This window comes from Microtus oregoni, unplaced genomic scaffold (genome assembly GCF_018167655.1).
Source record: "Microtus oregoni isolate MIOR12 unplaced genomic scaffold, Mior012 000011F_ref0000422, whole genome shotgun sequence".
Lineage (NCBI taxonomy): Eukaryota > Metazoa > Chordata > Mammalia > Rodentia > Cricetidae > Microtus > Microtus oregoni.
In genome coordinates this window covers 15,826,900-15,844,170 of record NW_024543070.1, presented here as the reverse complement: position 1 = coordinate 15,844,170, position 17,271 = coordinate 15,826,900, and the positions used below count along the sequence as shown (strand labels likewise).

Genomic DNA, 17,271 nt, shown 5'->3' with positions numbered 1-17,271 from the left:
TCGAAGAGCAATCAGGGTTCCCTGACCTGTGGGAAGCCCACGGACTGCCCACCTCTATCCAGGTCTCATAAGGTAAGCATCCAAACTGCCTAGGCTCCCACAAAGCCAGTACGTGCAGTAGGATCAAAAACCCACTGCGATTGTTCTTGAATTCTCAGTATTCCTCATTGTCCGCTATGTTCAGCTAGTCCGGATTTATCCCATGCTTTTTCAGACCTAGGCCAGCTGGCCTTGGTGAGTTCCCAATAGAACATCCCCATTGTCTTAGTGTGTGGGTGCACCCCAAGACAGTATTTCTGATCAAACCGCCATTTATTATATCCTCAGAAGCTGTTATATAGCAAACGAGTGAGGGAGAAGGAGAGGGGTGTCAGGTCTGCTGGAATTCAGGCTTGTAGACATCCCTAGCTGATAAGTAAATACTGCGGCTCACGGCTCAGTGTTCGAGGACTAACAAAGGAAAATGCAATTGTTTCTGAAGCCTGGTGCCTGCAGGTCTTGCTAGAAGATAAGATGCCAGGTCTATTTCCTAGACCCTGCAGAGGGGATAGAGGTAAATATTTTTCTTAACTTGTGAGCTTAAGATGACTGTAAACAAAATGGAGATCTCAAAATACAGGTCTTTGCTTCCGTCATTTTGAGACAGGGCTTCATTGTGTAATGCTGGCTGGCCTGGTGTTCACTATGTAGCCTAGGTTGGCTACAAACTCACAGAGATCTGACTGACTGCCTCTACTTCCTGAATGCTGAGATTGAAGGTGTGCACCATACACCCAGCTAATTTTTTTTTTTGCAGTGCTGGGAATCGAACCCAGAACCTTGTATGTTAGGCAAGTGTTCTAACTTGTATATGTGAGGAGGGGAGTCCTCACACTTGTGCAGTAATCACTTCTCTTCTTGAGCTGTCTTCCTCGCCCCCGTAAACTTATCATTGTGTGAATTAATTACTTGGATTTATTACTTATGTGGATTTGCTGTGGGGGGTTGTTTGTTGAGACAGGGTCTCACTGTGTAGCATCGAGACCTTGTGTTAACTATCTGAGCTTGGGCAGTTGTCCTTCTTACTATATAAACTGCTGACATGACAGCTCGTGGTGTGCTGCTTAAGGGGAAGGGTATTGTAGTTATGAGAGAACAAGCAGAGGCATCTGGAGGAGTCCAGAGTTGAGAGAGAAAATAGTAGAACATGGCCAGCAGCCTGAACCTGGCCATGAGAGATGGGGTGGGGGGGTGGTAATCAGGGTTATTTGGAGAATGAGTAGCGGAGGGAGGGAAGCCCATGAGTTGGAAGTTGAGGGTAGGGGAGTAGGTGAGAAGAGCTAGAATGTTAACATATTGAAAGTGTAACAGGTACTTGTGACAGTGAGGGAGAGGCCAGCAGGTGCTTTGGTATGCCAGTTGGCACCACAGCTGTCCCTCTGCATTTGGAAATATGGGGAAATGGAGTTTTCTTTAGTGGGGATATAGGTATGTGCCAACACACTTTAAGTTTTTTTGACTATGTAATTCTATATTATATGGTTCTTAAAATCATTTAACTGTGATTTAAATGGCATAATGAGCAAAAAGGGGAGACAGACACAAAAAAAAATTGTCTGAAACAACACATAAAAATAAAAAATGAGACCAGCCTGTACTACATAGACTGTTGTCTCTCAAAATTACAATAAGGGAGCTAAAGACAGTTCAGCAGTTAAGAGACTTCCTCTCTTAAGGAGGACCTCACTCAGTTCCTAGCGCCTGTATAGCAGGTCACAACCATCTGTAACTCCAGTTCTGGAGATCCAATTCTTTCTTCTGGACTCCATGGGTACCAGGGACCCATGTGATGCATATATGCATGCATGTGGTATATACACATATATGCAAGCAAAACTTTCACCTATTTGTATACATAAAGTAAATACAAAAAATTACAATGAGGTTTGTATGGTGTTGCACTTCTTTGGTTCCAGCACTTGGAAGGCAGAGGCAAGTGAATTGAAGGATAGATCAACACATACCAAGCTGCAGGCCAGCCAAAAGTACATGGTGAGACCCTGTCTACAAACAAAAACTTTTAGGGGCGAGAGATGGCTTAGCAGTTAAGAGCACTGGCTGCTCTTTCTAAGGTCCTGAGTTCAATTCCCAGCAAATACATGGTGGTTCACAACCATCTGTAATGAGATCTGGTGCTCTCTTGAGGAAGAGACCTGGTCAGTTGTTCTCATCAACTTTGACCATGAAATCCAATATGGACAAGTTCAGCGGAACTGCCATTTATGGGCTGCCCATGCTTCAGCATTGCCAGGGCATAAATTTCATTTTTCATTCAGTTTTCTTTAGACCCGACACATCTTCTGTCTTTGAAATTCTAGCCCACTGAGGGCAAGTGTTAGCCTGGAAGACTCTTGGCTTCAGGTTTTACTGAAGCTAGGTGCCATTTACTTAAGTGTCTTGGTAGAGCCATCAGTTCTGGAAAGTATTTGGGCATAAGACATTGATTCCATAGGTCAGTAAGCTGATGACAAAGAGCTGGCACTGTAATTGCAGCTGTTTAGTGCTTTTGCAGATGAGCAGTGACTTTGCTCAGTTTTAGCTTTTTAGGTGAGGTGAATTGGAGGTGAGTGCCTAGGATGTGCTCACCTTGTATCTCGTGTTAGTAAGACCTAATATGGAGAACTGGGCGGGGGGGGGGGGTTGAAGGAAATGCAAGTTGGTGATCTCACTTGGCAGCATCTGCTCTCGTTTCTTTTCTTTCTTTTTTTTTTTTTTTTCTGTCCCAGAACTAGCTCTTGTAGACCAGGCTGGCTTCGAACTCCCAGAGATCCGCCTGCCTCTGCCTCCCGAGTGCTGGGATTAAAGGCGTGCGTCACCACTGCCCGGCTCTGCTCTCATTTCTAAGGACTTCTATAGATATTGCAGGTATTTTCCCTCGTAAAGCCAAGTGTTCGTCTGTTCTATTTATGCTGCCAGCCAGACAGCCACACAAGCAAGCCTTTAACCAAAAGCTCTGTGAACATGGCCTTTCTAAGAGGAAGCATTCTGTCTGTTAGACACTTTTAAGTCATTGTTCTCATCACTTAATTTTCCTTTGCTTTGGCTCATTTTTAGGTTTTCATCTTGGTATTACATGTTTACATTATTTTTTTTCTGATAGTCTTAGATATTCTAAATGCTGCAGTTGTGCGATATATACACACATAACTTTAAAAATCATTACTTTTGTATATGGATGCTTTCTCTACATAGATGTCTGTGCACCACATGTATACAGTGCCTGTAGAGGTCAGAGGTAGGCATTGTATCTCCTGGACCTTGAGTTACAGATGGCTGTGAACTGCTGTGTGGTGCTGGGGATTGAATCCCATGTCCTCTGGGAGAGCAGCCAGTGCACTTAACCACGGAGCTGTCTCTCCAGTCCCAGGAAACGATTTTTTTTGTTGCAGTGATTCACTGTGCTTGTCATTTTTACCCATTCACAGGCATGTTCTGTGGTGATTTGTGGGCTATTGAGGGTGACAGATACTGACGTAACAAGGGAACAGTGATGTACAACAGTTAATTTGACGTTTTATTTAAATAAAATTATACAGTACAGATTTGGCTTTTTGAAAATAGAAAACACTATTACCTTATTCTTTTGAGATTGAAAATTTATTTCCTTAAAGTTTATTCTTTTAAAAATCTCTTTAGATTTATTTTTATGTTTACATGTATGAATGTTTTGTCTTGAATGTATGTATGTACACTCACCATGTGCATGTTTGATACTTTTGGAAGTCAGCAGAGGGTTCAGAGCCCTTGGAACTGAAGTTATGGATGGTTGTGAACCACCATGTGTCTGCAAGGAGTTGGACCCAGGTTCTCTGCAAGAGCAACAAGTGCTCTTAACCTCCAAGCCATATCTCTCCAGCCCAAGTGTATTTTTTTAAAGTATAATTAAAAATAAACTATTTTCCATTAGACTGTATAACCATTATCCCCATCTAATTTTTAAACAATTTTTATTACTATGCCTGACCCTACAAGAAATTCAGACATAGCATCAGTAAGCTACTATTCCCCCACCCCCATTATCTTAGTTACCAATAACCATTAATCTTTCTTTCTCTATGAAATCACACTTTTGGTCATTTTAATATAAATAGAAGCATGCAACAGACGGTATTTTCTTAGTTGCTTTATTCTTAGTATAATGCTTTCAAAGCTATATCACAAGCATTTTTTTTTTTTTTTTTTTTTTTTTTTGCTGAATAGTGTTTCATTGTATAGATAAACCACAGATTGGGCTGGAGAGATGGCTCAGCGGTTAAGAGCATTGCCTGCTCTTCCAAAGGTCCTGAGTTCAATTCCCAGCAACCACATGGTGGCTCACAACCATCTGTAATGAGACCTGCAGGAAGAATACTGTATACATAATAAAAACAAATAAATAAATGTAAAAAAAAAAAGATAAACCACAGATCTTGTATCTATTTGTATGCTAAATTTTTGGCAATGCTGTACCATCAAATTTTGTGTGGACATTTGTCTTAACTCTGGGCTTAACCATTTACCAATAGAAACACCCTTTCTATTGCCACCAGTAGTTTGTTAGAGTTCTAGTTTTCCCCCAAGCATAAGAACTTGTTACTGGCTGGGTAGTGTTGGTGCATGCTTTTAATCCCAGCACTTGTGAGTTCGAGGACAGCCTGGTCTTCAGAGCAGTCTACAGAGCCAGTTTCAGGACAGGCTTGAAAGCTACACAGAGAAACTCTGCTTTGGAGAAAAAAAGAACTTGTTACTGTCTTTTTAGTAGGTATGAAGTATTATCTCATGGTTTTCTCTGATGACCTTAAGAGTGTTGAGCATTTAATTTTGTGTCTACTGGCCATTTGTATACTGGTCTTTGGAGAAATGTTTGATCAACTCCTGCATGTGTGTATGTGTGGTTTGAGTGTGCATATGTGTGTGCATGTGCACTTACAGACAGGCATGTGTGGGGTCCTGAGGTTGACATCAGGATGCCTTTCTCAGTTGCTCTCCACTTTATTTTTTGAGATGGGTTTCTCACTGAGCTTGGAGCTTGACCTTGTCATTAGGGCTAGACTGACTGGCCAGCAGGCCCAAACCATCCTTCTGTCTATGTTTCCCCTGTTGATAGGGTTGCATGCAGTACTTGGAGTCTGATCTCATTTCCTCGTGCTCGCATGGCAAGCAGTTTATTCGTTGGGCAAACTCTAGCCTTCCTTTGTTCATTGTTAGATGAGATTGCATTTCTTACAGTTGAGGTTCTCATACCTTGTCAGAATTACTTAAAATATACCTAATATATTAATAGCAAGTTAGCGGAGAACTCTTTTTGCAAGTAAAGAGTTTGGGGCTGGAAAGATAGATGCTCGGTGCATAAGAGCACTTGCTAATCTTCCAACTTTAGTTCTTATCAACTGTGTGTGAGCACACACACACACACACACGGCATTTGCACAAACACAAGTACAAACACTTTTTTTTTTTTTAAAGAAAGCAAAGAATCTGATGAGGCTACAGTGTCACAGTAGATGCATTAGATGTAGTAGAAAATGCACAGTTCTTGATCTCTGGCTCTATCTTTTACCCCAGGCAGAGGCAGGAAGATCTCTGAGTTCAAGATCAGACGGTGTACAGAGGTAGTTCTAGGAGAGCCAAGGCTACACAAAGAAAACTTGTCTCGATAAATCAAAATAAACAAAGTAAAATTAAATAGGACCCAACAACAACAAATTAAGTAGTGTGAATACTTGTAATATTAGGGATTTCTTGGCTACTTTGGCATTATTTGTATTTTTATGATGTCATTTCACCTTGGGTATAAAGATTTGTGAGGTTTATTTGGTTTGGTTTTGTTGAGACTGAGTCTCACTGTGTAAACTGGACAGCCCAGAACTCAGATATAGACCAGGGTGCAGAGCTGTGGCATCCCTGCCTTTGCCTCCCAAGGGCTGGGGTTACAAGTGTGCACCACCACACCTACTTTATGCAGAAAGATTTTTTTTTTCACTTTTTCCAGTCTTTAGAGAATGTAAATGCCTGGGACTACTAGTACCACTCATTGTAAGATTAAATATTGTCTCTTAGTGAGATCCAACCCTAGCTCTGCTTTACTGTTCCTCAGAACAATTCATTTTAAAACTGAAGGTGTGTGTGTATTATGTATGATGTGTTATGTTTGTATGTGACTATTGCCTCTTACATGCTGTGGAGTGCCTGTGGGGGGGTCCCTTCTTATACCTTGTTTTTGAATAAGGCTCTTTTAATTTCTGCTGCTAGACACACTCTGGGCTATATGACCTAAGAGTTTCTGGGGGGAGAAAAAAGAGTTTGTGGCAACCACCTGTCTCTCCAGTTCCATAAGTGTCTTTAAACTAGTTTTTTTTTTTAATATTTATTTATTATGTATACAATATTCAATCTGTGTGTGTTTGCAGACCAGAAGAGGACAGCAGACCTCGTTACAGATGGTTGTAAGCCACCATGTGGTTGCCGGGAATTGAACTCATGACCTTTGGAAGAGCAGGCAATGCTCTTAACCACTGAGCCATCTCTCCAGCCCCTTTAAACTAGTTTTATTCAAAGTTGCTTCTATAAAAACTAGGTATCATTGGGTGGTGGTTAAGCATGCCTTTAATCCCAGCACTTGGAAGATGGAGACAGGCAGATCTCTGAGTTGGAAGCCCAGTCTCAAAAAACAAACCAAAAACTATGTATAATTTCTGTAGTGAGCATTTCTGGCTTCTACTGATTATGCAGCCAAAGATGAACTTGGATTCCTGATTCTCCCATCTTTCAATCTCCCAAGTGTTGGGATTTATAGGCTTGTGCTGCCATCCATACCTAGCAGATTTTTTTTTTTTTTTTTTTTTTTTTTTTTGGTTTTTCAAGACAGGGTTTCTCTATAGCTTTGGTGCCTGTCCCGGAACTAGCTCTTGTAGACCATGCTGGCCTCGAACTCACAGAGATCCACCTGCCTCTGCCTCCCGAGTGCTGGGATTAAAGGCGTGCGCCACCACCGCCCGGCTCAGATTTTTTTTTAAAAGATACTAATATAATTTCATGCTCCTCAGCTTGGCCTCAGTCAACTAGACTTAAGTGGTTATTTTGCCTCAGTTTCCCCAGAAGTTGGGACTACCAGTGAGTGTCATTGCACCTGCTCTTTAATGCTGTATTTGTTTCTAATAGGCACAATACTTAGATTCAAAGGAAGGTGATCCCTTTATTTTAGATGTACTATATTTTATAGCCTTAACCTTAAAAATAAAACAATACACCTTTTTATAAATTTTTAAAGTATTTGTTTGTTTATTTTCAGTTTCTTGAGTCAGGATTTTCTTTTAGCCCCGGCTCCTAGAATTTGCTCTTTAGACTAGATTGGCCTCAAACTCAAGAGTTTCATCCCCCTGCTTCTTGTGGTTTGGAATTAAAGGTGTGTGCCACCACCACCTGGTTTAAGGTTTATTTTTTATAGACGGGTGGTGGTGGTGGTACACACACACCTTTAATCCTAGCACTCGGGAGACAGATGCAGGTGGATCTCTGTGAGTTTGAGGCCAACCTGGTCTACAGAGCTAGTTCAGGAACACTGGGCTATTACACAGAGAAACCTTGTCTCAACACCCCCCCCTCAGATTTATTTTTATAAGCTTTTGATCATTTTTATTTATGTGTCTGTATGTATATCTGGCAGGTGTTTGCAGTACGCAAGGAGGACAGAAGAGGGCATGGTAACTCTTGAAGCTGGAGTTAAGGGTAGTTGTGAGCCATTTGACCATGAGTACTGGAAACCAAACTCTGGTTCTTTGAAGAAGAGTAAGCATTCTTAACTGCTGAGCTGGCTCACTAGTCCTAATAGACATATTTTTAAAACTTTTTAAAAATTTTATGTGTGTGTGTTTAGCTAGCATATATGTTGGTGTACCACATGCATAATTAACAGATGGTTGTGAGCCATCATGTGATTGCTGGAGGTTGAACCTGGGCCCTCTGGAAGAGCAGTTAGTGCTCTTAACCTTCAAGCCATTTCTCCAGCCCCCAAGATACGTATTTTCTTTTCTTTTTTTTTTTTTTTTTTTTTTTTGGATTTTTCGAGACAGGGTTTCTCCGTAGCTTTTGGTTCCTGTCCTGGAACTAGCTCTTGTAGACCAGGCTGGCCTCGAACTCACAGAGATCCGCCTGTCTCTGCCTCCCGAGTGCTGGGATTAAAGGCGTGTGCCACCACCGCCCGGCCAAGATACGTATTTTCAAAATCAAAGGTTAGTAAGATCAAGGAGTATTATGGCAGATTGGGATCATGCACCAAGTGGGGATATGGAAAAGAAAATCAGGACACAGTGTAAGTGTGTGACAAAGCAAAATGCTACTTGAAATTTCAGATTATTGGATTATTTTCATCTTGGTAGAGACATAGGTAGTTCTGTATTAAGCTCAACACTTTGTATGGCTCCTTTGGAGGGCAGGCAAAGTTGCTTACTATGTAGCAACTCAGGCTGGCCAGGAACTTACTTCCTTAATGTTCCAGTTTCAGTCTCCCAAGTGTTGAGATTACAAGTGTGAGCCACTACACCTGGCCTTTTCTGTCATTTATGAGTAATTTTATAGTTCAATTTGTAAAACAGTGCCATAAATTTTTTAAATGTCATTATTGTTGATCACAATAAAGGTAAAACTGGTTCAAAATGTAATAAAAGTGATGTAATGGGGTGAAAACTCTAGCTCCAGCAGTATTTCTTAGTCTCCAGAGTCAGTCAGAGACTGTTCCTGTGTGCTCTGAGTTAAGTTCTCTCTCTTAGACCTGCCTCAAGGACCGGCCACAGCCTGGCCTGTACTGTGTAGTTAAGCTGGACCTGGGCCCACTTGGCCCAACTGATGGAAGAGTGGGAGTCTTTCCAGTGCTGACCCAGAAGTAACCTGCTTGTGCTGTCTGAGCACCAGGAGGGGATCTGTGTGGCTGGGTAGGCTGCACAGGAAAGGTTCTTGGGGACAGAGTAAGAAAATAGGCAAAACTCATCATGGACGCAAGTAAACTGTTTCCTAAAGGCTACAGTCCAGTTGTGGTCCGTGCATTTCTTTCCTTCATTGCTGAGCAGTGGCCTTGAGGCCCCAAAGTGTAAGAATGTGGGTGCTTATACAGCTCTGTCGTTCAGCAGTCATTACTAAGCGTATGTGGCCTTTAGAATGTGATTCCCTTTGTTCTTCTCATAGTGTTTTGTTTTAGAGCAGCTTTTCTGAGCCTAACCTTACCACCAGCAGTGTGGGAGTAATTAGGTTTCTGTGGTGGGAGGAGGCAATGAGAACAGTTGAGTGGGGGGGTCATTCCAACATGTGGCACCTCCATAGTCATAATTTTTTTTCCGCGGGGTTTCTTTTTTCTTCTTTTTAGTTGGAAATGTATGGTTCTAAAATACTGAATTTTAAGGGAGAAAAAAAAATCTTGACCTGGTAATGTTTGGTTTTTTTCTCACCAAAGAGATAGCGTTTCTGAGAAGGCTGGAATTTCTCTGCTGTTATCTGTTACTGTGCTGGGGAGTGATCACATTTCACATTTCTAGGTTGCTAGGAGACAGGCAACCTATCTTACAGCTACTGGCATGGTAGACTATTTTACCTCCTGATTTTTTTGAATGTCTATGTTTCTAAGAACTGCCAGGCTTCCTTTCTGAAACCAAATTGTGTAGAAGAAACATGCTTGCTTTGACCAGACTCCAGAATTATAAAGTAGGTTAGAAATACAGATAGAGACTGCATTCTCAAATAATCTTTTTCCCCTTTCTTGTTGCTGTCGTTCTCCCTTGGTGCTGTCTTCTCTCATACAGTGATGGTTAGTCGGGAGGAGGCTAAGAATATCCTTCTAACGTTCACATACTGTTAAGATCTTGGATTGAGGAGAATCATGTTCCCAGGAGCTCTTCAAATAAGTCACTATATGATGTCCCTGGAATATTTGCTTTCCTATAACTATTTTGCCTGTATGTTTTCTTTTCCAAGGAAAAAATTACCGTAGTTTTCAGTACAATTATTTTGGGAATGACTTAAGTTTAAGATTAGATTGTTAGAGCTAAAAAATATGCCCACGTTAGAAATGGTGGCACATGCCTATAATCCAGTATTTGAGACAAGGGATTAGGGTTCCAGGCCAGCCCAAAGGTACACAGGAAAATCCTGTTTCAAGAAAATAAAAATTAAAAAAAAAAAATCAAGGCCTGGAGATGAAAGTCAGTGGTAAAATGTTTGTACTAGGTTTCATACCCTGCACTGGTTATAGAACGTCCTGGATGGTAGATGCTGCTAAGAATATGGCCCAAGAACCCACGTCAAATTGAATTTATAGATAAATCTATATTGTAGTAATTCGTGGATAGCGCAGGATTGGAGATTGATGCAGACTCCGCTTCTTATCAAATCCCAGGCTCTCTTCTGTCTCAGCTTACCATGGACTTCTTTGTAAAGTGTGCTTAGGAGCTGGTATGTCTTACAAGCACCTCAGTAACTTCCTGTGTGGTAATACTGAAAACAGGATCAGACCCTTATCAGCAGACTCCCTTTATAGTTTAATGCCAGTGTAGACCAGCTCATTAAAAAGTATGATCTATTGAGAAATCTTCGTTTCATGACAGTGACTAGGGTGGGCACTTGGCAGCAACAATAGGTAGACATTACACATTCAGTGTGGACTATTGAAATAACTGGAGGAGCTGGGGAGTTCTGGAGTTAGCTCTGCTGTAAATAACTTGCCTGGGATTCTTAAAACCCAGGGTTTGATTCCCAGCACTAAAACACTACATCAGATAGTTGAGAGAAAGTACTGACAGAGGTTAGACATTTATGTTTTCATAACTGTCTCACTTACCAAATAAGATAGAAGGACTTGGTTTGTGTATTTTCAATATTTGTCCTACCAGATTGCTTTTCTAACTTTAAAGAAATTATACAAGCAATGAAATTAGAGTCTAAATGTAAACAAGGAGAAACCCTTTATACTTTCATTACCTAAAGATAGTTCTGAATTATAGATATCTCATTCTAGATCTTCTTTCCATTATATGATTATCCTTTTACAAACAAATTGCACAATGCATATTGTTTGATAAAAATCAGACTTCATGTAATGGTTCTATAAGTTTCTAAGTTGTCGAATTTTCTTTGAAGTTTTGATTTTTTTCTTAGTCTATTTTTTGATAGCTGGGCATGGTGGTTCACACCTGAAATCCCAACTCGTGGGAAGTAGGAGTGGGAAGGTCAGGAGTACAGGGCCTTTGTCAGCTCCTTGACAAATTTGAGGCAAGCTTGAGCTACATTTGGCTTTTTCTGTTTTCTTTTTGGATAGGCCTCATATTTTATGTAGCCCAGGCTTGTCTATGACTGAGACTACAGGAATGTGTACTTGGAGTATGATTCTTATATAACTTTTTCTTTTTGTCTCATTTCCTTAAAATAACTTCCTGGGATTAGGATACTTTAAAAAGGCTTTGGAAACAAACACAATGCCAGATAGCCTTCCAGATAGGCTACTCTAGTTTTTAGGTTTGTATCTTTTGAATTTGTTTGTGTGTGTGTGTGAGTGTTAATATCTGATGTTTTTATTCAGCTGCAGAATGAAGAGGAGCCTGGGGAACCCGAGCAGACTGCAGGTGATGCTCCTCCACCGTACAGCAGCATTTCTGCAGAGAATGCAGGTGGGTACTGAGGCCAGGGCTAGCACAGATCCCTCCAGTTGCAAGGGAGGAGATCCCTTGTTTGTCTTGGCCTCCTGGCTAGCTTACACCCAAAATAACCACACAGAAACTGTATTAAACAAAACACTGCTTCGCCATTAGCTCTAACTTCTTAGTGACTTTTTTTCCAAAATGGATATTTAATTTTTCTTCTTTTGTTTTGAGAAAAGATCCCCATAGACCAGGTTGTCCTCAAATACTATGAATAGGGAGACTGACCTTGAACTCCTGGTTTTCCTGCCTCTACCTGGAGGTAGGGTTATAGGCATGTACCACCACACCCAAAACCTGAATACTGGGCATGATGGCTCATACCGTGGAAGGTTGAGACTAGAGACAGTTTGAATACATACTGAGTACATAGTCTCTTAAAGATTTGTTCATGTATTTTCTGTGTAGAAGTGCTCCACTTGCTTGTATGCCTGCATGATGGAAGAGGGCACTAGATCCCATTATAGATGGTTGTGAGCTGCCATGTCATCATTGGGAATCAAACTCAGGGCCTCTGGAAGGGTCAGTCAGTGCTCTTAACCACTGAGCCATCTCTCCAGTCCCCCAGGTTGAGTTTTATATTACTAGATTCTATTACAGAAGAGGAGGAGAAGGAAGAGGAGATTGTTATTTCTTTTTTGTTAATGAGGGGCATTGATGATTGACAATTTCAATAATTATTACAATAAGAATGTTGAAGTTAGCTGGTGTATTAGTTCACACTTCTAATATCAGTACCCTGGAGGTCAAGGCAGGGCAGTGGCAGTTCCAGGCCAGCTGAGGCCACACAACAACAAATTTATGGAGAAGCTAATTTATAACTAGAGAGTAAAAGAAAGATTTTTTTTTTCTTTTGAAACTTGAAAAATATTTAGAATCCAGGTGGTGGTGGTGCACGCCTTTAATCCCCAGCACTTGGGTAGCAGAGGCAGGTGGATCTCTGTGAGTTTGAGGCCAGCCTGGTCTACAAGAGCTAGTTCCAGGACAGCTAGGAAACCCTGCCTCAAAAAACAAAACAAGAACAACAAGTTTAACCTTGTAAATACATCTTTTCTGTTGTGCTGCATATTTTGTGACAGAAGTCAGTGAGCATGAAGTACAGTGTTCAAAAGAGGAGATGAAAGAGTTCATAGAGAGAGTTATTTTATAACCCAGTTGTTACCTAGTAAAAACAGGAACACATGAATATTAAGCCCTTTCCTTTTTTCAAGTTTGATTTTCATTTTTTTTAACGAGAGGAAACTACAGTGTAGATCTTAGTGCATGTGTGAAGACTTTTTAACCATTGACAGGAGATCTGGCTGTGTTTCCTAGGCAAAACTCAAGCTGTGACCCTGTAACATCCATCGCCCAAGAACCTGAGATCACAGGCACACACACCATACCTGGCTTGTGTAAAGTGTTAGCCTAAGTGTTTTCCATGACTATTTAAATCACCAGTTCTAGTGATCACTTAAGAGTCTGGGACAGGTAGACGACCGAGGCCCCTCCAGGGCGTCCCGCGGAAGGATCTTAAAAATTGTACAGAATTTCAAGATGAGCGATACTTCTGAAGAGATTCCAAATTTTGAAGAGATGTTTGCAAACAGATTCACACAAGACGACAAAGAGTACCAGGAATACTTGAAACGTCCCCCTGAGTCCCCTCCAATTGTTGAGGAGTGGAATAGCAGAGGTGGCGGTAACCAGAGAAATAGAGGCAACTGGCTGTAAGATAACAGACAGTTTAGAGGTCGGGATAACAGACGAGGATGGCCAAGTGACAATCGATCAAATCAGTGGCACGGACGGTCATGGGGTAACAACTATCCACAGAGACAAGAGCCTTACTACCATCAACAGTACGGACAGTATGGCCCCAACCAGCGGCCTCCATATGGTTACTACTGACAGAAAGGATGCGGCTTTAACAAAAGGCCGTTCATTTTGATAATGTGCTGAATGTTCGTTTGTCTTCTTTTGGTCATAGTTTTTCATTCTGTTTTACAGAATGGGTTGTTAATTGTTTAGAACTTAAGACTTGAAAATAAATTGATCTTGCTAGAGGTGTGACAATTGATGGGAAAAAAAAAGAGTCTGGGACAGGCAGATTGTAAGTTCAAGGGTAGCTTAGCAAAATAAAAGGTAAAAAGAGGGTTGGAGATGGCAGCTCGATGGGATTTGATCCCCAGTACCACAGAATAAACGCCTGTTAGATTCAGAGTTGGAAATAAGTATAGCAAGTGAGTTTTTATTTTTATGTATGTGTGTTTGTATGGATGTATGTACTTTGAGGCAAGGTCTCACAGTGTAGCCTTGGCTGAATTGGAACTTGCTAATGTATAACAGACTGGCCTTAAACTCACAGAGATCCACCCACTTTTGCCTCCTGAGTGCTAGGAATAAAGGTATGGACAATCTTGTTTTTAAATACATACTTAAAAATTGTTCCAAGTGTCACATTTATTTATAAATAAATGTCCTTTGCTTCAGATGGATTTTATTACTTTTTTTTTCTGCAGCGTATTTTGACTACAAAGATGAAACTGGGTTTCCAAAGCCCCCTTCTTATAACGTGGCTACAACACTGCCCAGTTATGATGAGGCTGAAAGAACCAAGACTGAAGCCACAATCCCTTTGGTTCCTGGAAGAGTAAGCAGTTTGTTTGATCTATATTGTTTTGGTGCTGCTTAGTTGGAGTTATTTTCATTATCCATTATTGAGTTACTAGAATTGTCTTGGTTACAGCTAATTTTAAGCATATACATTTTCTTTTGGAATAATAGGCATCTTCTGAAAATGATGCACCAAGCAGTGTAGCATGAATAATAAAAACCCAGAAGCAGATATTGGGGTTCAACCTGAAGATCAGAAAAGCAAAACTGCCAACCACTAGAGAGATTACCAAATCTTCAGACCAAAAGGGTGATCCTGTAGTGTTCTCCATCAACCTCAGACTCCACACTCCACTGAGTTCCTGTCACTTCCCCACCCAGCCATAGCTCCTGTCGCCACCTCTGTAGTGCAGGGATTAAAGGCATGTGATCCCAAGTGCTGGGATTACCTTTGTATGGGCTCTGTTTCTCTTTTAGTTTTAGACAGGTTCAGTCTTTTGTAGCCCAAGGTGGCTTTGAACTCACAGAGATCCATCTGCTTCTTAGGAGGCAGAAACAGGCATATCTTTGAGTTTGAGGCTAGCCTGATATACAAAGAGAGTTTCGGGATAGCCCTGTCTTGAAAAGCAAAAGCAAAAAAAGAAAGACGTAGGCAATCCTTTATTGGGTTTAGCAGCACTGAGGAAGCAACAAGGAAAGTTTGTCTCTTAGCCAACTTACCAAGCAGTCTTAAGCAGCCTACTTAGTCAGTGAAGGGGTATGTTTGCACCAATTACAGTAGACCTTTCACGAAAAGGAAGGTTTTTGGTTATGCATCTCACCTTTTGTGCCAGTCATTCTTTTGTCTAGAAATAATTCATCATAACTCTGTCTTACTCTTTTTCCTTCATTTAGGATGAAGATTTTGTGGGTCGGGATGATTTTGACGATGCTGACCAGCTGAGGATAGGAAATGATGGGATTTTTATGTTAACTTTTTTCAGTAAGTATACATGTAGTAGTCACTTCCTATAAACCCAAGTGCTCTGAATGGACAGTATGTTTAAAGCAATTATGGATGCCACAGTGTTAACACATGCCAAATCTCATCTTTCAGGCCTACAGGGCCCATTGTTATTGCTGCTGCTCATACCCAGATGGCAGAGTAGGAATGCAACAGCATTGATAGATTTTGTTCTGTAAACTTCTCATTTTCTGATAGATCAAAGTCAATCTGACTCTGCGCCTTTTCTCTTCCTTTCCTTTCCTTTCCTTTCCTTTCCTTTCCTTTCCTTTCCTTTCCTTTCCTTTTTTTGTTTGTCAAGACAGGGTTTCTCAGTAGCTTTGGAGCCAGTCCTAAAACAGGCTGGACTCGAACTCAGAGTTCCACCTGCCTCTGAGGACTAGAATTAAAGGCCTGCGCCACTACTACCCAGCTATTATTTATACACTGTTCTGCCTGCATTCCAGAATAGGGCCCCAGATCTCATTTCAAATGGTTGTGAGCCATCAAGTGGCTGCTGGGAGTTGAACTCAGGACCTCTGGAAGAACAGCCAGTGCTCTTAACCTCTGAGCCATCTCTCCAGCAGACTTTCCCCTTCTTAATGCTGTTTTATACTTTTTTATGCACCTCACTTACATGTGAGCACCTATTTTATTTACTCTGTGAAAAATTAAAAATGTAGTGCAAAAATAGTGATGCTCTGAGCTGTCAGAAGACACAGCAGGAGGATGAGTAACTTGACTCACTTATGTGAGGTGCCAGGTTCCTGTCCGAAGTGTTTCGTTTACTCACTAACCTATATGGCAGCAAAGACAGGAGCAGGTTGGTAGGCACAGAGCATGCAGCATGAGATTCACAAAGTCTTTCCTTGCTTTTGAGGGAGATCAAGGGGAGGCGGAGATGGTTTGTCAAGTGTAGGCTATCTTTTCTATCCTAGGGAACGCCACATAAGTAGGGGCTGCTGCAGAGAACACTCCTGTCCCTTGGTTAACATATCTTTTCCCTCCACTCTTACAGTGGCATTCCTCTTCAACTGGATTGGGTTCTTCTTGTCTTTTTGCCTGACCACCTCAGCTGCGGGAAGGTATGGGGCCATCTCAGGATTTGGTCTTTCTCTAATTAAATGGATCCTTATTGTCAGGGTAAGTTGCATAGCAGAGAACATAGATTGTGTCAAGAGGCAGTAATTAGAATGACTTTGAATATTTGATTTTTAATTTTCTGTTATCTTGATATTTAAAGGGATAATCTGGTTTGTTTTTGTTCTGATTCCATGGTAAAGTGAGCTAAAATCAGTTGCATGTAATTCCTATCTCCTTGTTTCATGTTCAGATCTAGGAGATGATCTGTTTTATAGGTTGTTTTGATATGTATGAAGTACTAATGCATGTGGACACTTGGAGTTTCTGTGATAGAGGGGCGGGTATTCATCATGTTAATTCTTAACATCCTGATTTGGGGTTCCTAAAACTTAAGGAAAACCCAGATTCAGTAGTAGTACCAGCGCTCCTATGGGGAGATGACAGGCAAAGTCAAGAACCCCTGGAAGGGAGCAGCCAGCCAGCGTCTGTGTGTAGCACGGGGAGACCCTGCTTTTAACAAAGTGGAAAGCCAGGACACCAAGGCATGCATGCACACATGTGCAAACACATGCTTTTTACATATAAACACACACACATGGAATAGAAAGTATGTATGCACTGGAGCCTACTGTGTCTCTGCTTCTTAGCTGAGTTACCTCTGGTCAGAATCTGAATTTTTCAGAAACAGTTGATAAGGGTTTTTTTTTTTTTTGTTTGTTTGTTTCATTGTTTGTTTTGAGACAGTGTCACATTGTTTAGCCCTGGATGGACTGGTACTTGCTATGTAGACCAGACTGGCTTTTAGAACTCACAGATCCACCTGCCTCTACCTTCTGAGTGCTGGGATCAAAGGCATGCACTACTATGCCTGACCCAAGCCGTAAGTTTTAATTGACATGCCATACAAAACAA

The 17,271-nt window shown here is 41.2% G+C and overlaps 1 protein-coding gene and 1 pseudogene across 1 annotated transcript in view; both read left to right on the top strand.

The window, feature by feature from the left end:
- Positions 1 to 17,271, top strand: part of Ndfip1 (Nedd4 family interacting protein 1) — a 48,176-nt gene that overhangs the window by 15,597 nt on the left and 15,308 nt on the right. The window contains exons 2-5 of the mRNA XM_041660237.1: positions 11,582 to 11,669; positions 14,201 to 14,331; positions 15,189 to 15,276; positions 16,295 to 16,419. Of these exons, the coding sequence (XP_041516171.1) occupies positions 11,582 to 11,669; positions 14,201 to 14,331; positions 15,189 to 15,276; positions 16,295 to 16,419 (432 nt within the window). The remainder of the gene's footprint in view (positions 1 to 11,581; positions 11,670 to 14,200; positions 14,332 to 15,188; positions 15,277 to 16,294; positions 16,420 to 17,271) is intronic.
- On the top strand, positions 13,178 to 13,673 carry LOC121453448 (annotated as a pseudogene).